Here is a 22,151-nt window from a genome sequence, read left to right as displayed (position 1 = left end):
AAGGAAGAAATCTTTTCTTTCTCTGCAGGGCCTTTACTGTATTAAAACTGATGCTAAAAATGCAAGTATGCTTGTATGGGGCTGCTGAATCATGGCCTGAACCTTTGATTGATCACCTGAGGTGAGCAATGAATCAACCATGGGAGCACAGGTGAAGGCAATTCACCTGTGCTGCAGGAAGGGGTGGAGCCTGGCTCCACCTCTCCTAGACCCATTTAAGAGCTGACTGCCAGTGGGGAAGGATCTCTCTGGAGATCTGCTTCATCAGGAGTTCATCTTGTGAGCCCAGGACAGGGCGAGTGATTTTTTTCTCTCATTTCTCCAATATAAATTATATTAGCCAAGCTCCTGGATATATATATATATCTGTATATCTGTTGACTATATACCATCTGTATATCCATTGATTATACAATGCTGAAGGCAGAAGTAGTAGTTATGAAGTACTGGTTTTGTCCGCGTTAAATTTGGTGAGTCTGAAATTTTAGGCTGCCTAGCATACAGGCCTCAGAGCAAAAGAATTCATGTAATGTGGGATGCTTAAAATGTTCATGTAATACATGTTGTGTCTGTATTACCGTAAGTGAAAACATTTATTCTGTGTTTATGTATCATACCAGATCGAAACAGTTGCATCATCTACAAAATTGACTATGCTTTTGTTTCTGGTTTTGGCAGAAAATAACTTTGTAATCAACATGTGGAGTTACAGTATTGGTGATGATATATGAATGTCATGTCCAGACAAGGTCGTGAAGAAAGACATCTGGAAATGAGACACAGTCTGTGTCGGTATACCTACCATATCCATGAATACAGTCAGGGATGAACCTATTTTTAGTGTTACAGAGATGCTCTTCAGTGCCTCAGAGTCAGGCCTGTATTCTTAAACTGGACAAAATATCCTAATATATAAAGTAGGGAGTATATTAGCACAGTGTTTCACATGGGGCTTTTTATTTTTCTCCATGGCTTTTATTCTGTATCCTAAATGAAAATCTTTACAGTGCTATTTGGACTGAACTTTGTTCTCTGCAGTTTCCTGTTTCACTGATGATTGGTTGATAGCATTTCCAGTAAAGAGTCTGTCTTACCAGAAGCCTGATGCAGATCCACCCTAACTAGTTTCATTTTAGAACTGTGCTCTGGGGGCATTTAACTCTGCAGATTGAGGGGTGCTCTCCAGAGCTGTGAGTAGGAAATCCATTGTTAAATGAATTGGGAAAACCATTTGATGTTTGGAAAGCTTTTTATTTTTTTGTGAGGAAAATGGGAAATAAAAATTGTCATAGCCAGAAGAAGTTAGTGTGTCTATGGCTCTGGTTTATTCTACAAAGCAAAGGCTTTTAGCCAAATGGCTGCAGTTCTCTGACAACCAATTCCATGCTACTGCTTTTGGCCAGCTGAGGTCCCATACATTGAGCACAGGGTGTCTGTGCCAGTTGAGCAGATCGGAGCAGTTATTAGACTTCAAGCATGAGGTGTGAGCTTCATGCTGTTCAGCAGCAGCTGAAGAAGTATGGGAGGTGGAGGAGTGGAATATGGAAAAAAAATTGAGATTGACATGAAGGAAAAGAGGTTTCTGTGAGCTAATGGAGGTTATTCCTATTTGAAACAGCATGCCACGAGAGCTCTTGAAGAGGGATGCTTGTTGCCCAGTACCTAAGCCCGGCGCCCTCGTTCTTTGGGACGCTTTGGCTCTACTTAAAGCTGTGTGTTCAGGGGCAGGGAGCAAGCAGGCTCACTGGCGAGCCGCGTCGCTCCGGGCAACGCCTGCCCCCCGCAGGCGCTGGCACTGCGGGGTATGGGGCTCCAAGCCCGGACAGGCGGGCCCGGGCCCGGGTGCTGCCCCGCGGGGGCGGGCGGCGGGAGGAGTCGGGCTGGGCGCAGAGCGGGCCCGAGAGCGGCCGAGCGGCTCGATTCGGCCGTCCGGACTAAGTTGAACGCCGTGTTGTGTCCGCCTCTCTCTTTTCCGCCTCAGCCCGCGGCATGGCCGAGGAGCTGCTCTCCTTCCGGGCCTTCCAGAGCAGCTGCCCCGCCGGTTATGGCTACGGAGGCGAGCTGCGCGGCCTCCGGGAGCGGGAGTTCCCCCAGCTCCGAGGTACCGAGGGCGGGGCGCGGCGGCGGCGTGAGGCGGGGACGGGAGTGGAGCGGGTGGTTTGAAAAGAAAGTTTTTTGTTTTTTTTTAAAAAAAAAAGGATGTGAGTTCAAATGGTGAATCAGCCCTGTCTGTGAGCGGTTTGGGGCTTGAGGGGTCTCTGTAGATGATTTTTGCAGGTGATGCAGCTGTCTGCTCACAGATACCCGTGTGTGCATGCACCTGTTAAATCAAGTCAAGTGTAATGAATCTGCTAAAATAAATCATGTTAAGAGAGGCCACGGTCTTAGTACTTCAAAATACTTAAGGGAAGAAAAAAAAAAGGGGTGAATAACATCAGTGTGGGCATCCTGGTTCTTAGGCTGGCCTTACTGTGAAGGGTTTCCCACTATTGCTTCTTCAAGGCATTTTGTGGAGATCTTGTGATAGAACCTGAGCACAGGTACTGCATGCTTTAGGAGAATGTGGAAAAAAGCTAAATTGTAGCAGCAGCGTGAAGGACTTCACTGTTAGCTAGGAGTCTATAAGCTGATTTCAAATATCAGCAATGCTAGCTGCATCAGAGACAGCTGGATGACAAGAAACTTGATGGTAAATTCAGGCCAGGATTCTGAAGAATAAGTGAGGTATTGCTTAGACAATTAAACAGATGGCTCATCAGAACTCCTGAAAGTCAATCTTGTTTCTCATGAGACTCGCTGTTTTTGAGATGAAGGCATAGCTGCTGGTGAGTGGTGTCTGCTGGATGTGCTTGGTGCCCTGCTAGAGGTCACTGCAAAGGCAAAGCATTTGCAGCTTATTTAGCTTTGTTTGGAAGTATTTTATCTAACGTAGTCTACCAAGCTGTACTTCAGTCTTGTTGCTTTCCAAAGTTCCTTTTACCATTTGTAGAATTCTAGAGTGTCTACTTTTATTCTAAATACTATTTTTGGAGTTGTTAAAAAAATATTTTTGAAGATTGTGATGTTTTGTTCATAAGTTGTCCATTCATCGTGGAAGCTCCTTGTGTCAGTGTGGAAGATTAGTGTCCTTAACTGATGGCTATCAATACTATGTGTTGTCCTACCTGGTATTCCTGAGTTTAAAAGTGGGGTCATCTCTTTTGTAGTCAAGAACTTGTCTCTTAAAGGAAGTGGCAGTAACATCTAAGTTTAGATTTCCCCTCTCTTATGTGTATGTCCAGAGCTGCTAAGTTAGGTTTGTTAAAGGTCTTAACACCTTGCTTCAAATGGCTTTTGAAGCTCTAGGTCTCTGTTGCCATGCTGAAGTAAGGTGGAGTTAGCAGATGTATGGATTAGGCTCAGTAGTATAGGGGCCTTCTCTGAGTGACACACACGAAATTAGTGGGTGTTTCAGGCACTTAGCTACCTTCAATTTCAGTGACCTGCCAGAACACGAAGGAGATAAGGCAGGAGTAGGAGTCTTGGATCATTGCTAGCTTCGGGTCAGCTTTATGGGTAAATCCTGTCTGTACAAGTGCTGACTCTCAAGGGACCCTGTAGGTGCTCTAGGTATTGATCTCTGCTGGATGCCTACCAAAGTGCAACACTTCCATACAGTTAATCCCTCCTGGTAAAAAGCATTATCAACCAGGTCCTGGTTTTAAGTAGTCAATAGTAATGTCTTGTGCTGCCTGTTTGGGATGTGCCTCAAAGATTTTTCCATTGTTAAAGATACATAATCTGATTCTGCTGCTGACTTAAGCGAACAGAAACTTTTGGAGTCCTTGTCTAGATGGCCGTAAATTAAGCCCAAAGCTCTATATTTGAGGTGTTAGCAATTTATGGATAGCACATAGCAATAAAGCCTAGTGCTTGTCAGCATATTCATACTGTTGCAATTGCTGACACTTGGTGATGTTCTCTGAGGATGTCTTGTGCAAATGATGCTTTCTGGAAAAGGGGAGAACCTTCCTTTTGTGATACAGCTTTCACTTTATGGTGGTAATGCCTCTGTTATAGCTCTAGTATGAACAGCTGCCCAAGAATCTGTCCAGAGTGAAGTACAGTATACATGTGCTGAAACACCAGCTGTTGGACTTAATGTGAAACCAGGCTTTTCTTTCAGAGGTGGTCCACTTGTGATGTTACCAAAGTCTGTGAGAGTCTGCTCTTGACTGTATCAGAAGGCTCTTCTGAAGTGTGCTGGGGATTTTCCATTCAGTGTCTGTGAAGGGATGAAAGGAGTGACTTGAATCAGCAGGGCTATATCTGTCTGTTTTACTACAAAAGCCTTAAATGTTACCTTTTAAGCCAAGGTTTATCTTCACGTTTATAATTGAAGGGTGGTTAGCTGAGGGCTCGAGCAGCCCCTTCTAAAAATGTACATGGAGTCTGTGAAACTGATCCCTGTTCTACAGGCAGCAGTGTGTGTGCAGTACGTGACCTTGACTTTAATCTTGTGAAGAGCATACCCTTATCTGCAGTGTAAATTGTGCTTTAAAAACGGATAAAGAAATCAGCAGGAGTTTGTAGGTTCTGTTGTTAAGTAATGGGAATAAATATGCTTCTGTGATTTTTATCGTAGCAAAGGAAATAGCAGCTTCAGTTTATATCAACTTTTCAAAAAAGAAAAAAGCTGATGTGATTGGTAATGCAGCATTTTGTCCCAAGATACCTTTCTAGTTTTAGTTGTGTGTTAGTATTCTCCTCAAAGATAATAGTGACCACTTAGAGCTTTCCAAGAATGTTAAGCAACTTATAGCCCCCAAATAAAAACAAACAAACAAAAAAAACCAGTGTATTAGTGGTCGTGTATTCTTCAAGGACTGCTGGCTCTTTATTTGAACGAAAACACACTGTCACCTTTAATGTCAGATGCACTGCCACATGGAATGTCAATTGTCTAGAACTAATGCCCTAATAATGTCATGATTTGTTTTAGTAGTATGTGTGCTTATATACAGCTAACAATAGAAATGTAGCTTGCATGTTTGAAAACGAAGGGAAGTAAGCTTTGAATAGCAAATTGGCCTTTGTTTCCTTAAAACTCAAATGTTGTGTCATGAACCAGTCACTGATGCAAGAGTTTGTTCTGTTTTTTAGTTAAGAAATAGTTGTGTACTTGACCTTACACAAAAATAATACCTTTTACTCATATCACTGGTAATTATTTGCACTGATACTTTTCCTGTAAGTAGAGAATGGGCTTAGCATGTTTTGAGTGCGTTTCAGTTAGTTCTCAATGGATCTGTTAGGAAAGGTCAGCTCTGTCCTCTGAGAACAGAAGAGCATATTTGTTCTGCTGTGTGGAATAACCTGCAGTTTTAGCTGAGTTTAAGAAATGGGAAATGCATTCTGGTGTGTCAGATCAGAGTAATTTTGTTGATAGCCAGCTGAAGCCACGTAGATGAGTGTGTTGTGAGCTTGAAAACTGGGCTCAGCTGTTGATCTGATTGCAAATGTGGGTGTCACCTCAGTTTCTTCGCTGACATGGGAAGGTGTTGCCTTGTCAAACCAGTATTTCCAACAGCTTTATGTCTGAGGTTGGTTGGTTGTTTTGTGAGTCTTCATTTATATAATTCTCAGGAGAAGTCTTTGTAACCCAATTTTTTATATATATATATATATATATATATTTTAAAGAGAAGACCAGCTCTGGTATCTGGTATCTGTCTACCACTTCTACTTGTATTTGTTCTGCTCAGTTTGTGATTGTTAATATTTTCTACCTATGAACAAATCTGTTTTTTGCTTGCTTGATGAAGACTGCATGCATTCCACAAAACTTTTTTGAGTGTTAGCAGTTGTCAAGTCTCATCATGTCATTCTAAAAACTAATTTGGTAATGAGTAAGTTTGACTCATTTTTTTTTTTTTCTCCATAGGCTATGCTTAAACCATAAGCAAGGTATGCGGCATCTTATGATCATGTGCAGTACTTTGCTATGAGTCCCCTGAAGCCCTGGCACCTATCACTAGCCAGCATTCATCTAGGCAGCTACTGATGTGGGAGAGATTGCCAAGGTAAAGGACTTCACCTGTGAGCTGAGATTGGTGGATGTTATCTCTCCTGCCCAGTGAAATGAAAAGAACTTGTAGAGGAAGGATCAGATTGCTTTTGTTGTCTCATTGGGTGACTGAAAGAGCTGCTAATCGTGCTAGAGAATGTTCCTCTCTGAGTTGCCTCATCTCTAGTTCATTTTGAACAGAGAAGAAATCTTCAAAACTTCTCCTTTTGGAAAGAGTAGAAGGTGGGGGGAAGAAAAACAACAAACCTCTGACTGAAAAATTCCACTAAACTTATTACAACGTTGCTACCCACACTTGGAATACTAAGTCTTGTTTAGAAATGTTACAATCCTTTTTGAAAAACAGGAACACCAAGAACATTGTGTTCTGTGAAGTATGGGAAGTATGGCAGTGCATTGCTTTTCAGTTTTTTGTCCTCAATGCTCTGGTCCCAAGCAAGAAAGAGGGAAAAGCTGATTTCCCCTTTAGGCTTCGCTAACTGGAATGCAAATATTCAGGACCTCTGTCTTAGAGTAGACTGCAGGTGGGCAGCTACAGCCCAAGCACTGGTAAAAGGTGGTGAAGATGCATGATGCAAAGCTTCAGCAGAGTGGATTTGGAATTGTTACATTGACTGCAGGTAGTAAACCCCGAGACAGGTACAGGAAGTGTCCCAAAGGTTCTCTGTAAAAACTAGTTTTTGTAGAAATTTAGTATTCAGAAAATGATGCTACATAGATTTTTAGGTGTGTAGAATGACTTAATCAAGACATAAGAAAACCTGTAGTTGCAGATGTTCAGAACTGGCTCTCTAGGGAGAAAAGAAGTGACCAGTGAGACCTATTATTGAAAAGCTGGAAGCAAATCTTTATGCTTGCTGTGCAAGGGTTGTTTATGTGCTTCATGATGGCTGTGATATCTCTGGCTCTTCACGTGTTCTGTCCTTGCCTGGATATCTTTGCAGGCCCTTCTTCACAGTGTGGTTTTTTTTATTATTATTTATTTATTTATTTATTTTTTGTGGAGCACACTTATTGTTTGTAGGAAAAAAAGCAGGAGATGTTATTTATTGAGGGAGGCTGCTAGTGGACAGTTTGAAACACTAAAATACATTGAGGAATGATGGATTTAGTATGTGCAAATGGCGTTGCAAATAGGAGGTGTGATACATGTAGCGCAACTGTGCAACTATATGATGATTGTGTTAGGAAAACCAACATAGGTGCTAATGTAGACTCCTAATTCTTCCTCTTGGTTTCAAGATTTTGAGCTTGCCGAAGTTTAAGAAGCATTTGGACAGTGCTCTCAGTCATATGGTCTGATTTATTTTTTTTTTCAGGTGGTCCTGTGAAAAGCTGGGAGGTGGATGGAATGATTCTTGTGGGTCTCTTGCAGCTTGGGATATTCTGTGATTCTTAGTCAGCAGGAGTTAGCTACATATGTTATTATCTATAGTATTGATATTGAAGAAGGACCATGTGTGGAAAGTGACGTGGACTTAGTTTTGACATCAGTGAGTCAGTTCCTGATGTTTTTCTTTGGTTACAAGCAGGAGGTACTGCTGAGGAATTCTTTATCTTGCCTGTCAGGATTCATAGGCTGTTGGTGGTGTGCTCTGTGCTGAACTGATGCTTCAGTTGGTCACGGAGCACTGAGTGATCTCTTGCTCTTTGTGAAGGACACAGCTCTTAGTGAATAGTAGTTGATGATATTATCGTTATCATACTTCTATATTGAATAGATTTTTAATTGAAGAGAGGAAAAAAATTCCCACAACTATTCAGGTAATGTTTTCTCTTTCTTGAATTGTATTATGCCAAGTAATAGACATAATTCAGTTTAACTTCAGATTTGGTGCTTTAATACCCGTAAAAAATGTCCACTGCACAATTATGCTGGGTCCATAATTGCCTACAGCACAATGCATTGAAAACTCTAAGCCTCACTGGGAATACAGAAGTCTTGTGGAAAAAGCCAGGTACTGAACCTCGTAAACCAACTTACTACTAACCTGGTGCAGTTAATGTGAACTGAGAATACTGATGTGCATTTCAGAACTGCTTAGTTGATCAGCTGGGACTAGATTCTTTACAGTGGGGAATAAATTTATGTGAACATTAGATACTTAACGATACATATGGAGATTTAAATAAAAAGAGATTTGGAAAGATACTTGATGGAAGTTCATAGATGCTGCAGGGTATCAGACAGCAATTTAAAAAACTTTACACTTCTAATTAAAAGATAACATTATCTCTAAAATTAATGTCTGTACAAGATGGAGTGTATGGAAGTATTAAAATAGGCCAATGTTTGCTTTAGTAAAGCACGAGACGTTCTCATATCTCTTACTGAAAAACTGGAGATCTTTTTCCTGCAAAATCCAATGTCAGTGTTTTGTTCTTCCTTCCGTTGCCTTCATGTGCTCTCCTGTTTGTCCTTCTCTGTTAGGATATTGCTGCTGTACTTGAAATCTATATAGATTTCTTCACATATTTCTGTATATTTCCGTACTGTGGTACATGTTGTGTTGGTTTGGTTGTTTATTTTTCTTTTGTTTTTTAATGATGAAATTAATCAAAGTGTTTTTAAATTTTTAAACAGGTATTTGTTCCTATCTTTCTGCACGTATCAGTTATACTGGAATTCTTATGTAAGATCAAAACCTGATATGTGCATCTCTTGAAGTTTCTATTGTAGCAGCAATCTTGATATCTGAGCCGCTCTTGAGAATTCAAGGGTATTCCCAGACTAAGGACAAAAAGACAAATGGAGAGATGAGCGGTCAGTTTTTGTTGATCAGCTTGATTCATTGCATACTTTGTTTCAGAGAGACGCTGCAGAGACATCGCTTGGATGTGAAAAGACTGTCATTGAATTCAGGAAGACCATACTGCAAAGAGCTGCATAGTAAAAAAGCACTGATATGGAAGGTTGATAAATGGTGAAACAACACAGTATATTTGCAGAGCAGGAGGCTAGTGGGTTGCTTGACAGAGATATTTAGGAAGGAGGATGTTGAGCTCTCAAATGTCTTCGGCTTTTTATAAAAAGATGTCTTGGATCAAGCCACAAGAATATTCAGGGCAGGTGCTCTGCTTTCTATGATGCTAAAATATTTGTATGGTGGCTTTGGTCTGTTTGTTTTTTCAATGCAGAGCTGAGAAACTTAAAAGTGGTACTAGAAAAATATTATTTTTATGAGTATGTCAACTTGGGGTTGGTGTAGTATTACCCTGTCTGCATACTGATCTACGTACACAAACAGTTTGGATCCAGTCACAAACCAATCTGTCACATCTGTTAGCAGATGTGATTCATGGAGGTATTAGGGAAGAGACAGTGTTGAGAGCTGAAGATGTGGAAAAAGGATGCCAGTTATGGAGAAATGAGCATATGGTAGAGCAGGGAGGCATAAGACAGACCACAACAAAGTAAAAAGTCAAGCTCCATTAGTTTCCTTGCTAATGAGGCAAATTGTTACACTTCTGGAAGTACTCTTGGCAGCCTGGATAGATCCCCTGCAGTGGTTCTCCCTGGCCCTTCACCTCCTGTCCTGCCATATCTAAGTGATGGGCTGGAGGCACCTCCTGCAGGGATGTGAGCCTGGGCAGGCAGATGCTTTAAGGCAAGCATGCAGGAGAACACTGGTTTCTTTTTACTGATATGTGAAATACCAGTATAAAATTGGAAGGCAGGTGTTTGGGAGATGAATCTTACTTTCCATGCTGTTTTATTCCCCCCCATTGCTTTGAAGATTACACTGACTCACTTTTCCTTTCTTGTAGCGGCCAGGAGAATATGCTTTTTACAAGGGAAGTAAAAAGTTGTGCTTTCTGTGCTTATTCAGCTTAGCCCCTGGAGCAACAGGAGCTAAATGCTTTTAAAGAAGAAAAGAACATGACTGGACAGAATTTTTTGTCATTTTTGTCATTTGGTCTTGTTTCAGGAGGAAGAGATCCAAGGGTGTGATCTTGTAGTGTTGTGGTTAACTGGGGAAGGACAATTACACATGTAAACTTCTGACAATATGTAGAATGATGTCCTAATTTAAAATTTGGGAGAATGACAGGAAGCTGTTTTGAACAAATGTTCATTAAGTTAATGTTATGTGAATTAATTTCATTAATGCAAAACTAAACACCAAGTATTACTGTTTGTTCCCCTTTTTGAGCTTATTAACATGTAAGGTGAAGTTAAACAGTCAAAGTTTGTCGTCTGATTTCTTCTAAAGGAAAAAGCTGAGGCCCACAGTTGTCCACATTGTTATGTCCGTGACACACAGTGCATTGAAATTGCCAGCATTTACTCTGGACTCATGTTATCTGTTACAATATACTATAACAAATGTATATCTGACTGTTTCTTTTAATATAAACAGTTGTCACAAAATATTACTTAGCCACTCAATGGAAGCTTGTAACTTTTTTGAATTCTGCTGTCAGCTTTGATTCATCACATGCTAGGAAGATATTTACTGCTTTTACTTAAAGATTTAGTCAATTTAGGAGCATATAAGCTCAATGAGTAGAGCTTCTTAATACCCTGTCTGATCTCAGTTGTGATGGCTTTGATAGTACATGTTGTCTGCTGATGAGATCGGATAAAAGCTGATAAATAGAAGTGGCGAACAAGAAAATACATTCTACTTGATGGTCTGAATAGAATAAAATCAAAGGCTGCATGAAAAAGGAGCCTTAGCAGCTGTAGGCATTTTTTTCACCCCTCACATAAACTTGTTACTATTACATAGCTGGGTAATAGGACACAATGCTCAAACAAAACTGTACTGCACTCTTTTATTACTGAGTCATAGATTTCATGTTCCCAAATAATTTAAACACTTGATATACAAACGGCATCTTTTAAATGCATTCCCTTAAGCATGTGAAGTATTGTGGCCTAAGGGTGCTTATAAGGCATAGCACCACCTTATCCTAGGTATTTAGTGACAAGTGCAATGCTACAAAGATAGCTTAATACAAATGCAGGATGATGTCCTTCCAGAAAAGATATGATTCAATGTTTGTGGAAACAAAGAAAAACCCATAGACCCCTTAAATTCATAAGAAGCAGAGTGGGAAACTCACAGCATGCAAGAGCTGGGCGTAGAACTTCTCTCAAAATGAGATCTTCGATATGCAAAAATACCATCTAAGGAGGGGGTGCAGAGGTGTATTTAGAAGATAAAATAGGAAAACAAAATCATCACTGCATCTGAACTGCATTACAGTTGACATTGCTTGTTTCCTGGGACAATGTAGTCCGTGTGAATGATGCTTCCCCAATTTTTTTTCCATTCTGTTGTTTACGACTGTTTTGATTGAGGAGGGTGTCAATGCCAGCTCTTCCTGGTAATAAAATTAAGCTGTTTTCAGTGTTTTCTATTTAATGCTTGATCAGTGAACTTAGTGTCTCTCCTAACTCACAGAGAACAAAAATATAGAACAAGGAGAGAGAAAAACTATGACACTTCAAAAGAGATGATAACTTGCTGTGTACATTAAATGATTCAAAGTCATCTTAACTTGCAAAGCTGGAATCTTTGTGAGAACCTCCTTTCTCTTCTCCATGGAAATTCTCATAGCTGTAAGTCTATCATTTATCAGGGAAGTAAATTGCTGTTTTTCCTGAAACTATTCCAAGTTCGTGTTCTTCTGAAGCCGAATTTGGCTACTAAGTCATGGTGCAACGAAGCTCTATCTATCCTTTGTCCTTTAGGGTCTCTTTGAGAATAATGGAATAACTTTTGAAATTATCAGAGAACTTGTTTTTCTTGAGCAAAGTTAACTTGGGATAAAGGCTTTGATTTTTGGATTTAAGTGTAGATTTAGCTTTCCATTAATTAGAATAGCCACTGCTAATGTACTTAAGGATTGCTAATGTCTTTATGGTGTTGATGGGTTGCCGTGCATGGAAGCAATTCCCCTATGAACAAACCACAGTAATTGAAACTGCAACATGAAGGAAATGTGTTTTTTAGGAAATGCCCTTTTCTGTGTTTTTTTTTTCTGTTATCATAGCATTAAATCTTAATGTTATTATTATTTTTCTTGAGAATGATTGATTATGAGTGATTCCCATTGCAACTCCATTCTTTAAAGCCTCTCCAGTATCTGTACAACCTGAGCTGTAGGAATAGAGAGGAATGAAAGGAAAGAAGACAGATATCTAGTGACAGAAAGTAAGCCTCTTTAATATTCCTTTCATAGCTTATTGTCAAGTCTAGTTTTAAACCTTCTGTCTTCTATTTCTTTAGAGGCCTGTGGTTTTTAGTATGGAAAATAGAATTGAAAATGGTCTCTGGGTGATCAACTGCAGCTTGGGAAAGAACCAGACTTCTGGCAGCAGGGAAGGAAGTAATGATGACTTTGTTAGGAGCTGCCTTGTGTTCAGGCTCAGAGAATCTCATCTGCTGGGCACAGGAAGCATTACTGTGCTATTTTTCCCTCTTATTAACTCAAGCCAGCTCTCGGTTATCCTTAGGAGCCGGTAATAATGTGAGGTTGAGTCCGTCAGGAGTTATGGAAAAGTATAAAGTTATACCAGTGCTTTTCTTCTGTTGAGTTTTTCTTTCCAGCTGGTGTTTTTAAAGGACTGGAAGAAACATCCCACCCTCTTTAGAAATGTCACAGTTAAAAAGACTTGCTTTCATTGAGAACATTCATATATTCTGACTAGCTCTTAATGAAAGATAATGGCAGCTGCTTAGCTCATGGGAGCTGGAACTCACTGCTAGAAATTAATTGTGAGTACCTCGTTCCTTTAAACATGTGGACTGTGGAGGAGTTCACAATGTGCAAAGGCTGTCTGGAAGCACCAGATCGATACTCCCAGCTCTGCATCACTGAGCATGACAACTCCCGAGAGATTAAGGAGCTGTTACCATCAAAACTTTAATCAGTTTTTCTTCCATTTCTGCAAGTACAGAAAAGGATTGGTGTACTTGTGAATTGTCTTGAGGATTATACTGCAATGCTTCTGGATAAACTTCAGTGCCTCTGAAGTGAGGGGAACGCAGCACCAGATTATCTTGTGACAGCTGTCAAGTTTTCAGAAGTGTCTGATGAGATCTTCAAATCTTAATGCTCAATACTTTATGGATACATCCAACATATATGTCACCCTTGCTGCTGTTTCCTCCCAGTCTGGTGTGGTAGAAACAGAGCTGATCAAATAGCAGTTAACTGAAGCAGATAGTTGTGAATTATTATATTTCCATGTTAAATGTAGAACTGTGTATCACCACAGAATCAGAGTGGCTGAGGCTGGCAGGGACCTGTGGATGTCATCTGGTTCAATCCCTGTGCTCAAGCATGGCCATCCAGAGCAGGCTGCCTCTTCACTAAACAGTCATTACAATGGGTATGTATGTATATTATACAGACATACAAATTCAGGAATATTAATCTGAAAAGAAGAGATGAGAAGAAAAAAACAGAACCAACAATTGTGGAGTCCAGACTGAAGATTTAACCTTTCTTTAGCCAACGTCATTCAGTTTCTCACTGACTTCAAGAGCAAATTTTGGCTTCAGCAAGAATTAGTATCTTATACAGGTAACGTCCCAAACCTGACAGTATGCCATTACAGCTAAATGTCACAATGTTGAAGTTAAGCTGGAAGACAATATAGAGTATTAAGGGAAAAAAAAACAAAAAAACAACCTTGTGATATTGTTCATAAACAGATGCAAGCATGGAGAATAAAGGAGTACAAGTCTATCCCATTAGGAGTTTTCATCAGCAGCTCATATGGAAGTGTGTCAAAGGCAGACCATATCATTGTCCCCATTTTTTTTTTTTTTAGTGGAGGAGGATGCACAGATACAGTGTGGTTGTTCAGAATGTGTAGCAGTTGAATATTGGTCAGCTGCTGAAAGCTGTTGCATTTCAGTGCAGTAGATAACATTGCTCTCAAATTTGTGTCAGTGCAATGGATGTGTTCAGAACAAGCAAGCAGACAACTTAAAAATAGTAGTAAAACATATTTGCCTGTGCTGTTTGCTAATTGTATTACTATTAATATGTATTAGAGGCTTGCTGTTTACTGTTACTCAAGTTAGAACATCTTTTGCTTAAGACTATAAAGACAGGCTTTCTTTTCTGTTGCTTTTTTTTTTTCTTTCCTCTTGTTTTATTCAGAGTATGGTGGAGCTAAATTGAAGCCGACTGTTCAGTACGTCTGTCTGAGGGCAGAGATTTATGGTCATTCCAGACTGTGTGGGTATGAGATCCAGTCCACTGTCAGGATTCATAGCAGTGAAAGATTCTTTTCTTGTGGTGCTCTTCACTGTTATTTTGTTACTGAGCAGTGTAGCTTTTGAGGAAGGTCGCCATCCCGTATAGAAGTTGGTTCTTGAATTGCTCTCTAGGGACTTTGAAGTAATCAGGGTGTTTTGGCAGAGGACTGCTTAAATAAACTATTTGTCTGATAAGCAACAGCAGCAAACATAGGAATGAGTAATATGAGTGACAGTGGCTTCATAATAGGAGATTACAGGATCTTAATGGCATCTAGTTTTTTTAATTTGTTATTACATGTCTGTGATTAAAAATAGGAGAGGAATGAAACACAATTTTCATTTTTTTATAGAGAACTGGCTGCAAAGGGGACAGAATTTTATCTGTTTAAGCTGTGCTTTTTTACATTGGAGAAAAAACATACTTCAAGAATGGCTATCTATAAATCAGGATTATTTAAGACCATTGATAGCACTTGAAGTTCTTTGAGACAACATCAGGAAAATCTGAGTTTCTGCTTTTTGTATGATAATTCCTTTAAAAGGATTGTTTCTTGGGAAATTTAATAACAGCTAAACTACTTTTTTCCTTAGGGGTGTGCCTGGGAATAGGCTTGAAGCTGACTACTGGCAAGTCCTCAAGCATTAGCCACTGTTGTTAATTCCTCTGTAACTCATAAGGGTAGCCTTCTTGGCCTCAGGGAGAATAGCTGGAGCTGCAGCCCCCTCCCAAGAGGTGAAGCGAAGCTTACATCTAGTGGTGTCCCAACAATGATTTGTTTTTTACGTATCCTGCATGGTAGTTTTGGTGAATAATATTTTTATCATTTTGCTAAATACGGACGAACTTCAGATGAATTTCACCTTAATGATAAATAAGTAGCTTTAAAATAAGAACCAAATGTGTACTGTTGCCTTAAACTTACTTGCCTTCAGGATGTGTAGTGATGTTATGCCCAAAAGTACAAATATGAAAAAGTAGACAGGTTCAGGATAAGAACACATTACAGAAATGCAGTGGTATTCTGTCACATTGCTTGTAGTTGTGGTTCTTAGACTAGAGAGACTATGGAGGTGTTTGAGAATTAACAGCACAGAAATTAGCTCTGAGATATCATAAATGGAAAAGTCATTTACTAATATTACCGTTTGTTATTAAGTTGATCATTCATTGCTATGAATGATGTTCACCTCACTTAAAATTCCTCTCAATCCTTGCTTCATGTTACAGAATTAATTGCTGGATTTCTTAGCTTTGAGTAACTCTTTGTTTGCTGTCTAATGTGTTTTTCCTGTGTAAGAAATAGGTGAGACTAGCCATCTCTGGTTTACCCTGCATTGATAGAAGCAATTATAAAGAATGGACTGGGAAAGGTCTACAACTCCAGCACTTCACTGCTGGATAGCTTCAGAGGCTCCAGTTTGGACATGGCTGCTTAGACCTAGTCCTGCAGCTGGCTCTGCTACATCTGTTTCTATTTAGACAGTATTTTTTAGATAGTATGTGTTGTCATAAACTAAGATGCACTGTATAAATGTTGAGTCCAATTTTGTCACTTATTCAAATATGGTGAGACAGTACAATTTGTGGCTGAAGACCTTGTTTTTTTTTTTAAGCATGTAATGCTTGCCTAGGTTCCTTGAGGCAAAATGCAATAGCTGATGTTTTGGGACAGTTGTGATTTTTAAACTCAGAGTTCAGAGATGAGGGAAACTAGGGAGTATTTGTTGTGTTGTGTATAATCCTTCTTCATTCTTAAAGCTAGTATAGTGTTAATGAGGCCGTTTGTATTTAGTGCTTCGAATAATTTATGGTGAAATTATAATTTTCTTTCATTTTTAATGACATTAGTATTGAAAGAAGCCCTTTAATTGAGAGAAATTAGAGCAGATGCGTGATTTAGTGAAGTGCAGCAAAATATTCTTTAGGTATATGTTTATCAAGTTGGGGTAAACATGTAACTGCTTTAATGTTGGGCCTGTAAAAAATAGAAAAAGCAATTGTAAAACTTATTTTTGTAGACCAGAGATTTTTACTAGACATGACAATCTGTATATCAGTTATGTTAGTCTGTTATTGGGTTTGTGATACTCAGATATTTGTGAGTACTACCAGAAATATATTAACTTCTTAGGTATCTCCAATCCTACTTTATTGGAATGCTTCGGTTTTAAAAACTAAGTGAAGTTGCAGAGGGAATAGTAATTGTCTGACTGGAATTGCGCTGAACTAAACATGATTAGAACTCAGTCATCTGCACTGAAATTCTTTATTGAACAGAAATTTGTTCAAATTAAGTGTTCCCAACTCTGTTCAAAGATATCCACTAATAATTATGGTCAGCTTAGGTTCTTCAGATTATTTGAGGTCTTTGCTTATCTTGGTCTGTCCTCCATCCTATCTTGGGGCGGGATGTAAGGTGAAGTACCTTTTCTTTCTCTAACAAATAAAAGCCTTGCCAGAAAAAAATGTTCTGTATGTTGGCAAGAGTTGGTATTCTTTTCACTGAGTGTTCATGTGATTCTGTGGGTGTTAACTTTTCTTCATTTCTTTGTACCTTTCTAACTGCTTATTAAAAAATGTGGCAAGAATACATTGTATTAAAGTCGCTGATATCTACTAGAAGGTAATCTGTTTACTTTCTGAAAGATACAAAAATATCCCATTGACTTCAAAAGAGTTCTGGATTATCCTTTTGTTTTGTAAATGAAACAGGGAAAGACATTTTTGTTTAAAAGAAGCCATGGTGCGCTGTGCTATGATGCTTGATTTTTTTTTTTTTTTGATAGTATGATAATTTGATAATTTGTGGAAGTTGAGTAATACCTTAGTATGAACAAAACTTTTTGCCTTGAAAGAGTTTTGTGTCCGTAATGTCACTTTTATAAGCAAATGATTGATGTTTAAAATAATGATGTAAGGGAAATGAACTGGGATTATTGCATTGGTTTCCATGTGGCTTCTCTTAATTTACACCAAAGTGAGTGAGGCTGGAAGAAGGTGTGATGACTTCTTGGTTATTACTTGACCAGAAATATTAGAATGTACAGTTGGAGGAGCAGTGGAGAATCCAATGTGGAAAAGAGAGAATGAAGATAGTCTTCCAGAGTCGTTTGCTTTTCCTTATGTTCTTCCACAAGAAGCAACACGAAAACACTAATTATCACCTTCAAGTATTACTTCTATGTGTTTATTCTTATAACCATCTCAGTAGTGTACACCAAGACATCTTTGGAAATGTATATTTGGAAATGGGTATAACACATGCTTCAAGGAGCCACTTGGTCACCTTGATACCTTGGTACCCTTCTGAAGAAGTTGGCTGATGCTACTTGACTGTAGCAAGCTGATTTGTCATCTGCAGTTGTAACCCTTGTTTGTGTGTATTCTACTCCTTTTTGTTCTCTAAACTTCTGGAGAGTGTATACGTACCCCCTGGAGCCTGAAGATGTCCTTAGGTGCCATTAGAGGGGAGGTAGCAATATAAATAGGCCAGCATGTCAAGAAGGAAAGCTTTCTGTTGTTTCAGAGGTTGCTTAAGCTTCTGTGCAGATGATAATCTAGCTCGTTAGCTTGGCCTGGAACCAAAAAGGTAATCAGCACAGTATATCTAGAAAGTGCTGATTATGGTATATTTGTTAATGGTTTAACTCAGTTCAACTGAGCTTCATAATTACCTCAAAGGCTCTGAATCAGCTGCTGTTGCGTATGCTCGTGTTTGAACATAGTCCTCTCCATTTCACAGTGATAAGGTCTCTGTGAACTGAAGAGAGTTCTGCTTTGGCTATTCATTGTAATACAATTGGAAATTCAAATACATATTGGCTGGATTCCTTTTCAATCACTGGACTTTGGAAAAGATGTTTCTGTCCCACTGCAACCCTGCAAAGATCAAAGAACTCTAATAAATCTGAGACTGCCAATAGATTGCAAGTGTTGGGAGGTGTGGTTGGAGGAGGAAAGAAGTGACAGTTTTGTGTTCAGGTGGTTCTTGACAGCCCCTGCATGTTAGTCTGCCCTTTGCTTTTGAGAGAGTATATTTTTACTCTTTAGGACTCCAGCAGTGCAGGGAATGTAATGTCTGTGTCCAGTGAAAGGTAATGTCTCTGGAAAAGCCACAGACTTGTTCTAAAAAGCTGCATGACAATAACCAGCAGTGGATTTTTGTTGTCCAAAGTTAGATTTAAAGTAAAGACCAAATCTCCAAATCCTTTGTGTTGCATGGTAATGGTCATGCAACAAGGAAGCCAAACATAGGCTCTTGTATCAGCACTTCAGGAGACTTTAATTTTCTTTTAGTTTCCTAAAACACAATGGACTTTACCCAAACAAAAACAACAACAACAAAACAACCAGGGGATATGCTGAAGTGGCATGCTATTATAAGTAAAAGTAGGCCTGTGTTAAGCAGGTTTTCTCTTGCATATAGCTATATTTGAGGTTAGTTGTTAGGAAACTGATATTTCATTACTTTTGTCAAAACTAGTTAGCACAGCTCTGTAGCTGTCATGATCTTTCGGTATTATTAAATGCTTTGTTTTACTGGAATGTTACTTTTTGATAAACATACTACTTCATTCCTGGCACATTCTTGGAAATGATTGTTGAAGGCTTTGAATCTGTGCTTGGGAAGGCACCTAATTTACGGAAAATAAATTGTAGGAACTAATTTAGCCCAAATATAAGAAGGTATTATCAGAACACTTACACCAATATATAATTGCATTCCTGCTAAGTTATTGGTGGAAGCTTATTTATGTCTTCTGGATTTTTTTTTTTTTGCAAGAACTGTTGTCTTCCAGTTAGGTGATGCTTTTTGTGCTGAAGTATTATGCTGTTTTTGGAGGCATTAGAAAAATAGTCAGTTATTGAATATTTTGTATTTCTTTATATTCTCTTCTCAAAACAAAGTAAAATAAGAAATGAGCTATATTAGTGAAATCAGTAGTGCAGTCTATGAACTTTAGTAAAGGTAAGGTAATAGTGTAGTCTTACCATTTAGATTGCTTTCTATTTGAATAAGGAAAGAAGTTTCACTTGAGAAGCGATTTGGATCAAATTATTATAAAGTGGAAGGGAACGCAGTAGAAAAGTTTGTCATTTTTCATAGTGACGTCTTATCTCCATAATAAAACACAAGCATTTTATGTCTTATTAAAATGAAATTCCCACCATATGTTGTATTGTATCTTAAGTAGTAGATGAAATACTGTAACACAAGTATTTAATGCATTTTCCAGTCTAGAAACAGAACTGAAAAACAGCTAGGAAGCTAAGTCAAGAGATATGGATGTGTTAGTCTGAGGACTGATTTTTATACTAATGTGAGGGAAGATAACTTTGGCTTTCCAAAATTCTATGATCTTTTTCTGGAATTTGCTTTCCAGAGAGAGAAGAGAACGGTTACTACTTGTGGTTGTTTGGTTGTTTTTTGTTTTTTTTTTTTCAATTGTTCTGTTCTTTCAACCTTAGTTTTTCCTCCTAGTGTTTTTGGAAACCAATAAAACCATTTTAAAAGCTTTCTGTATGTCGCTATATATTTCATTTAATGTATTTTGCAGGGGATATTTAAAGTCACTAATTTGTCCTACATTTTGTATGAATCCAATTGATTCAGGACATAGAGCAAGAAATAGAACTAACTAGTAAAGTCAATTTCAAATATTATTTTGGCATATTGTTGTAGGCCTGTGTCTTTTTATAGCAATAGGAAGAAAAGGTAATGAAGGGGAATGTAGAATAAGAGTGTTTAACTAATGACCACTACTACAAATGATTACTATTAAGATTCCTTACATATTGCTTTCCGCTATCGTGTAGCAACCGCCAGTGGAAGTTCTGAATGCTGCTTTCCTGCACAAAAGCGAATGTTTTTGTGAAAATTTCAGCAAAACCAACAAAAATGTTTTGTGGTAATAGAAGAACAGGGACTGTTCTCTTTGAACTCCTATTATTTGATCAATTGCATGAGAGAAAGGGGTAAAGAGAGACTGAAAAATAGCAGTATCTTCAATAGGGACGTGTGAAAATGAGTTTTGGATTGGGTATGTTGCAGTTTGAATGCTTGCATATCTATGGATCACTTGTGGTTTATATTTTATCCAGAGGTGATGAGGTATTAAGTTGCAGTATGTTATTTGCATGTGGCTGAGGTACCTCTGAGTCATGCCCAGAACTAAGGAAGGCTTCAGTGAGAACTTGAAATGCAACCTGTTATAGGAGCCTGTGGAAATAACTGCACTGGCAGCAGTCGATATCTAATCAGGCCCTAGTGGGCAAAAAGTGAGCCTGTTATAAAACTACATTACAGGTGGGCTGCATGAACCAAGGTAGATGCTCACTGATCCATTTGCTGTGGTCTCATTTACCACGGAGCTCATAAATGATGAAATTTGACAGCATGTACTTTTTTTTTCTGCAGCTGTGAAAGATGCGTTTCATAGGGTTGGGTATGACTTAATAAATGTAAAATGCTTGCTTTATTTAGTGCTTGCAAGGCCTCAATACCAGCAGGCTGTCAGCTCTATGCAGGGTTACTCTAAACTATTTGTGGGCATAGAACAGAGACAGGGCTTATTGAAACTGGGTTTTGGCCACCTTAAATAGCTTTTGTAGAGTCTGAGCGGTCCCTGCTGAAAAGTATGGTGAAGATGGTGTATGATATTGACTGCAAACTGTTTTAATATTTTGACTGCTTTGCTGAAGCTAATAGTGCAATAAGAACAAATAATGTGAACTAACAGGAAGTGGAGAAAACTAATGGGAAGTTAACACTTATAAATGTAATTGAAAATTTCATGCTTTGCTTTCTGTAATCAGTTCATGATGTCAAACACTCAGTACACTAATGAAGCACCGATTTCCCACAGAACTCAGTATCTGACTAGCAACCTGTGAAATATGGATGTCTTTCTGCAGGTGGCTGGGTTGACCTGGGAGCACTCCAAGTGCTGTTGAGCTTGGGGGTGGCAGTTGGGAGCCAGGTTCTCCTCTAGTGGTATGGTGACTCTTCAGGCTTTCGGTCTGCAGCCTTGTTGCTCAGGTACTGTGCTTTTGGGGTCATTTGGAGAGCTCCTGACCCTAAGCAAGAGACACAAAATGTTGATTTGTCTAGCAGCGTGTAGGTGACAAGCATGTCATTCAGAAAACATAGTCTAGTTTTGATAGCTTTTGTCTATATTGATGCCAAGTAAGAACTGAAGATATAGATAACAAGTAATTGACAATATTAAAAAAATGTTAGGTATGTTCTGCTTCAAACAAAAGCCACTGTCAAGCCATATTACTAGCATTTTCTTTCTTTTTTCCATTTAACATTTGGCTTTTTTTTTTTTTTTGCAGAGCCAGGATCTTTATCCATCTGTGCAGTGTGTGGGCATATCACTGACTGTATCATCCTGAGATTTCAGGTGCTTTTTTCAAGGTTAGATGCACAGTGTAGTTAAAGCTGCTTTTGGCATTTAATTTAGAAGCAGCTCTTGTACAGTCAGTGGAGAGTGGGAGCAGCCTCTGAAGGGCACCTGGCATAGATAGTGAAACTAACCTGAAGTGGCTGATGTGATGCTTCCTGTTAGCTACTTGGTGGGTCCAGAGGATAGCTCACTTTCCTTTGTAGGGGCCTCTCCTCTCTATTTTGTCACTTATTAGGCTTGGGTTATTCCAGTTGTGGTGTTGTTGTTTTGGCATGTGGAAGTCTTATATTTATCTTTTGACAGATAATGCTTTATTTTGCCTTCAGCTTGTTTTCATGCAATCGATTTCATACTGTTTGTTGTTAATGTTGCTGCACTTAAGATAGATACCATCTCCTCAGGGCACTGCCTGTGTATATTTCCAAGCAATGTTTTGTACATAATCCCAC

The 22,151-nt window shown here is 38.9% G+C and overlaps 1 protein-coding gene across 8 annotated transcripts in view; it reads left to right on the top strand.

Moving 5' to 3' along the window:
- The window catches only part of MOCOS (molybdenum cofactor sulfurase), a 273,774-nt gene that overhangs the window by 63,428 nt on the left and 188,195 nt on the right, over positions 1 to 22,151 (top strand). For 3 of the 8 annotated variants that reach the window (XM_085220546.1, XM_085220544.1, XM_085220551.1), the window contains exon 1: positions 1,836 to 2,101. The exons of 1 other annotated variant lie outside the window; for it this stretch is intronic. In XM_085220546.1, the coding sequence (XP_085076672.1) occupies positions 1,990 to 2,101 (112 nt within the window). In that variant the 5' untranslated portion in view covers positions 1,836 to 1,989. Of the gene's footprint in view, positions 1 to 1,834; positions 2,102 to 5,923; positions 6,063 to 22,151 lie in introns of those variants that run through there. 4 more of the 8 variants (XM_085220547.1, XM_085220545.1, XM_085220548.1 and 1 more) reach the window with 3 other exon arrangements.

The sequence above is a fragment of the Meleagris gallopavo genome, chromosome 3 (assembly GCF_905368555.1).
Source record: "Meleagris gallopavo chromosome 3, MGAL_WU_HG_1.1, whole genome shotgun sequence".
NCBI classification, from domain to species: domain Eukaryota; kingdom Metazoa; phylum Chordata; class Aves; order Galliformes; family Phasianidae; genus Meleagris; species Meleagris gallopavo.
Note: the sequence above shows the minus strand (reverse complement) of the source record. Positions and strands in the feature narration are given on the sequence as shown.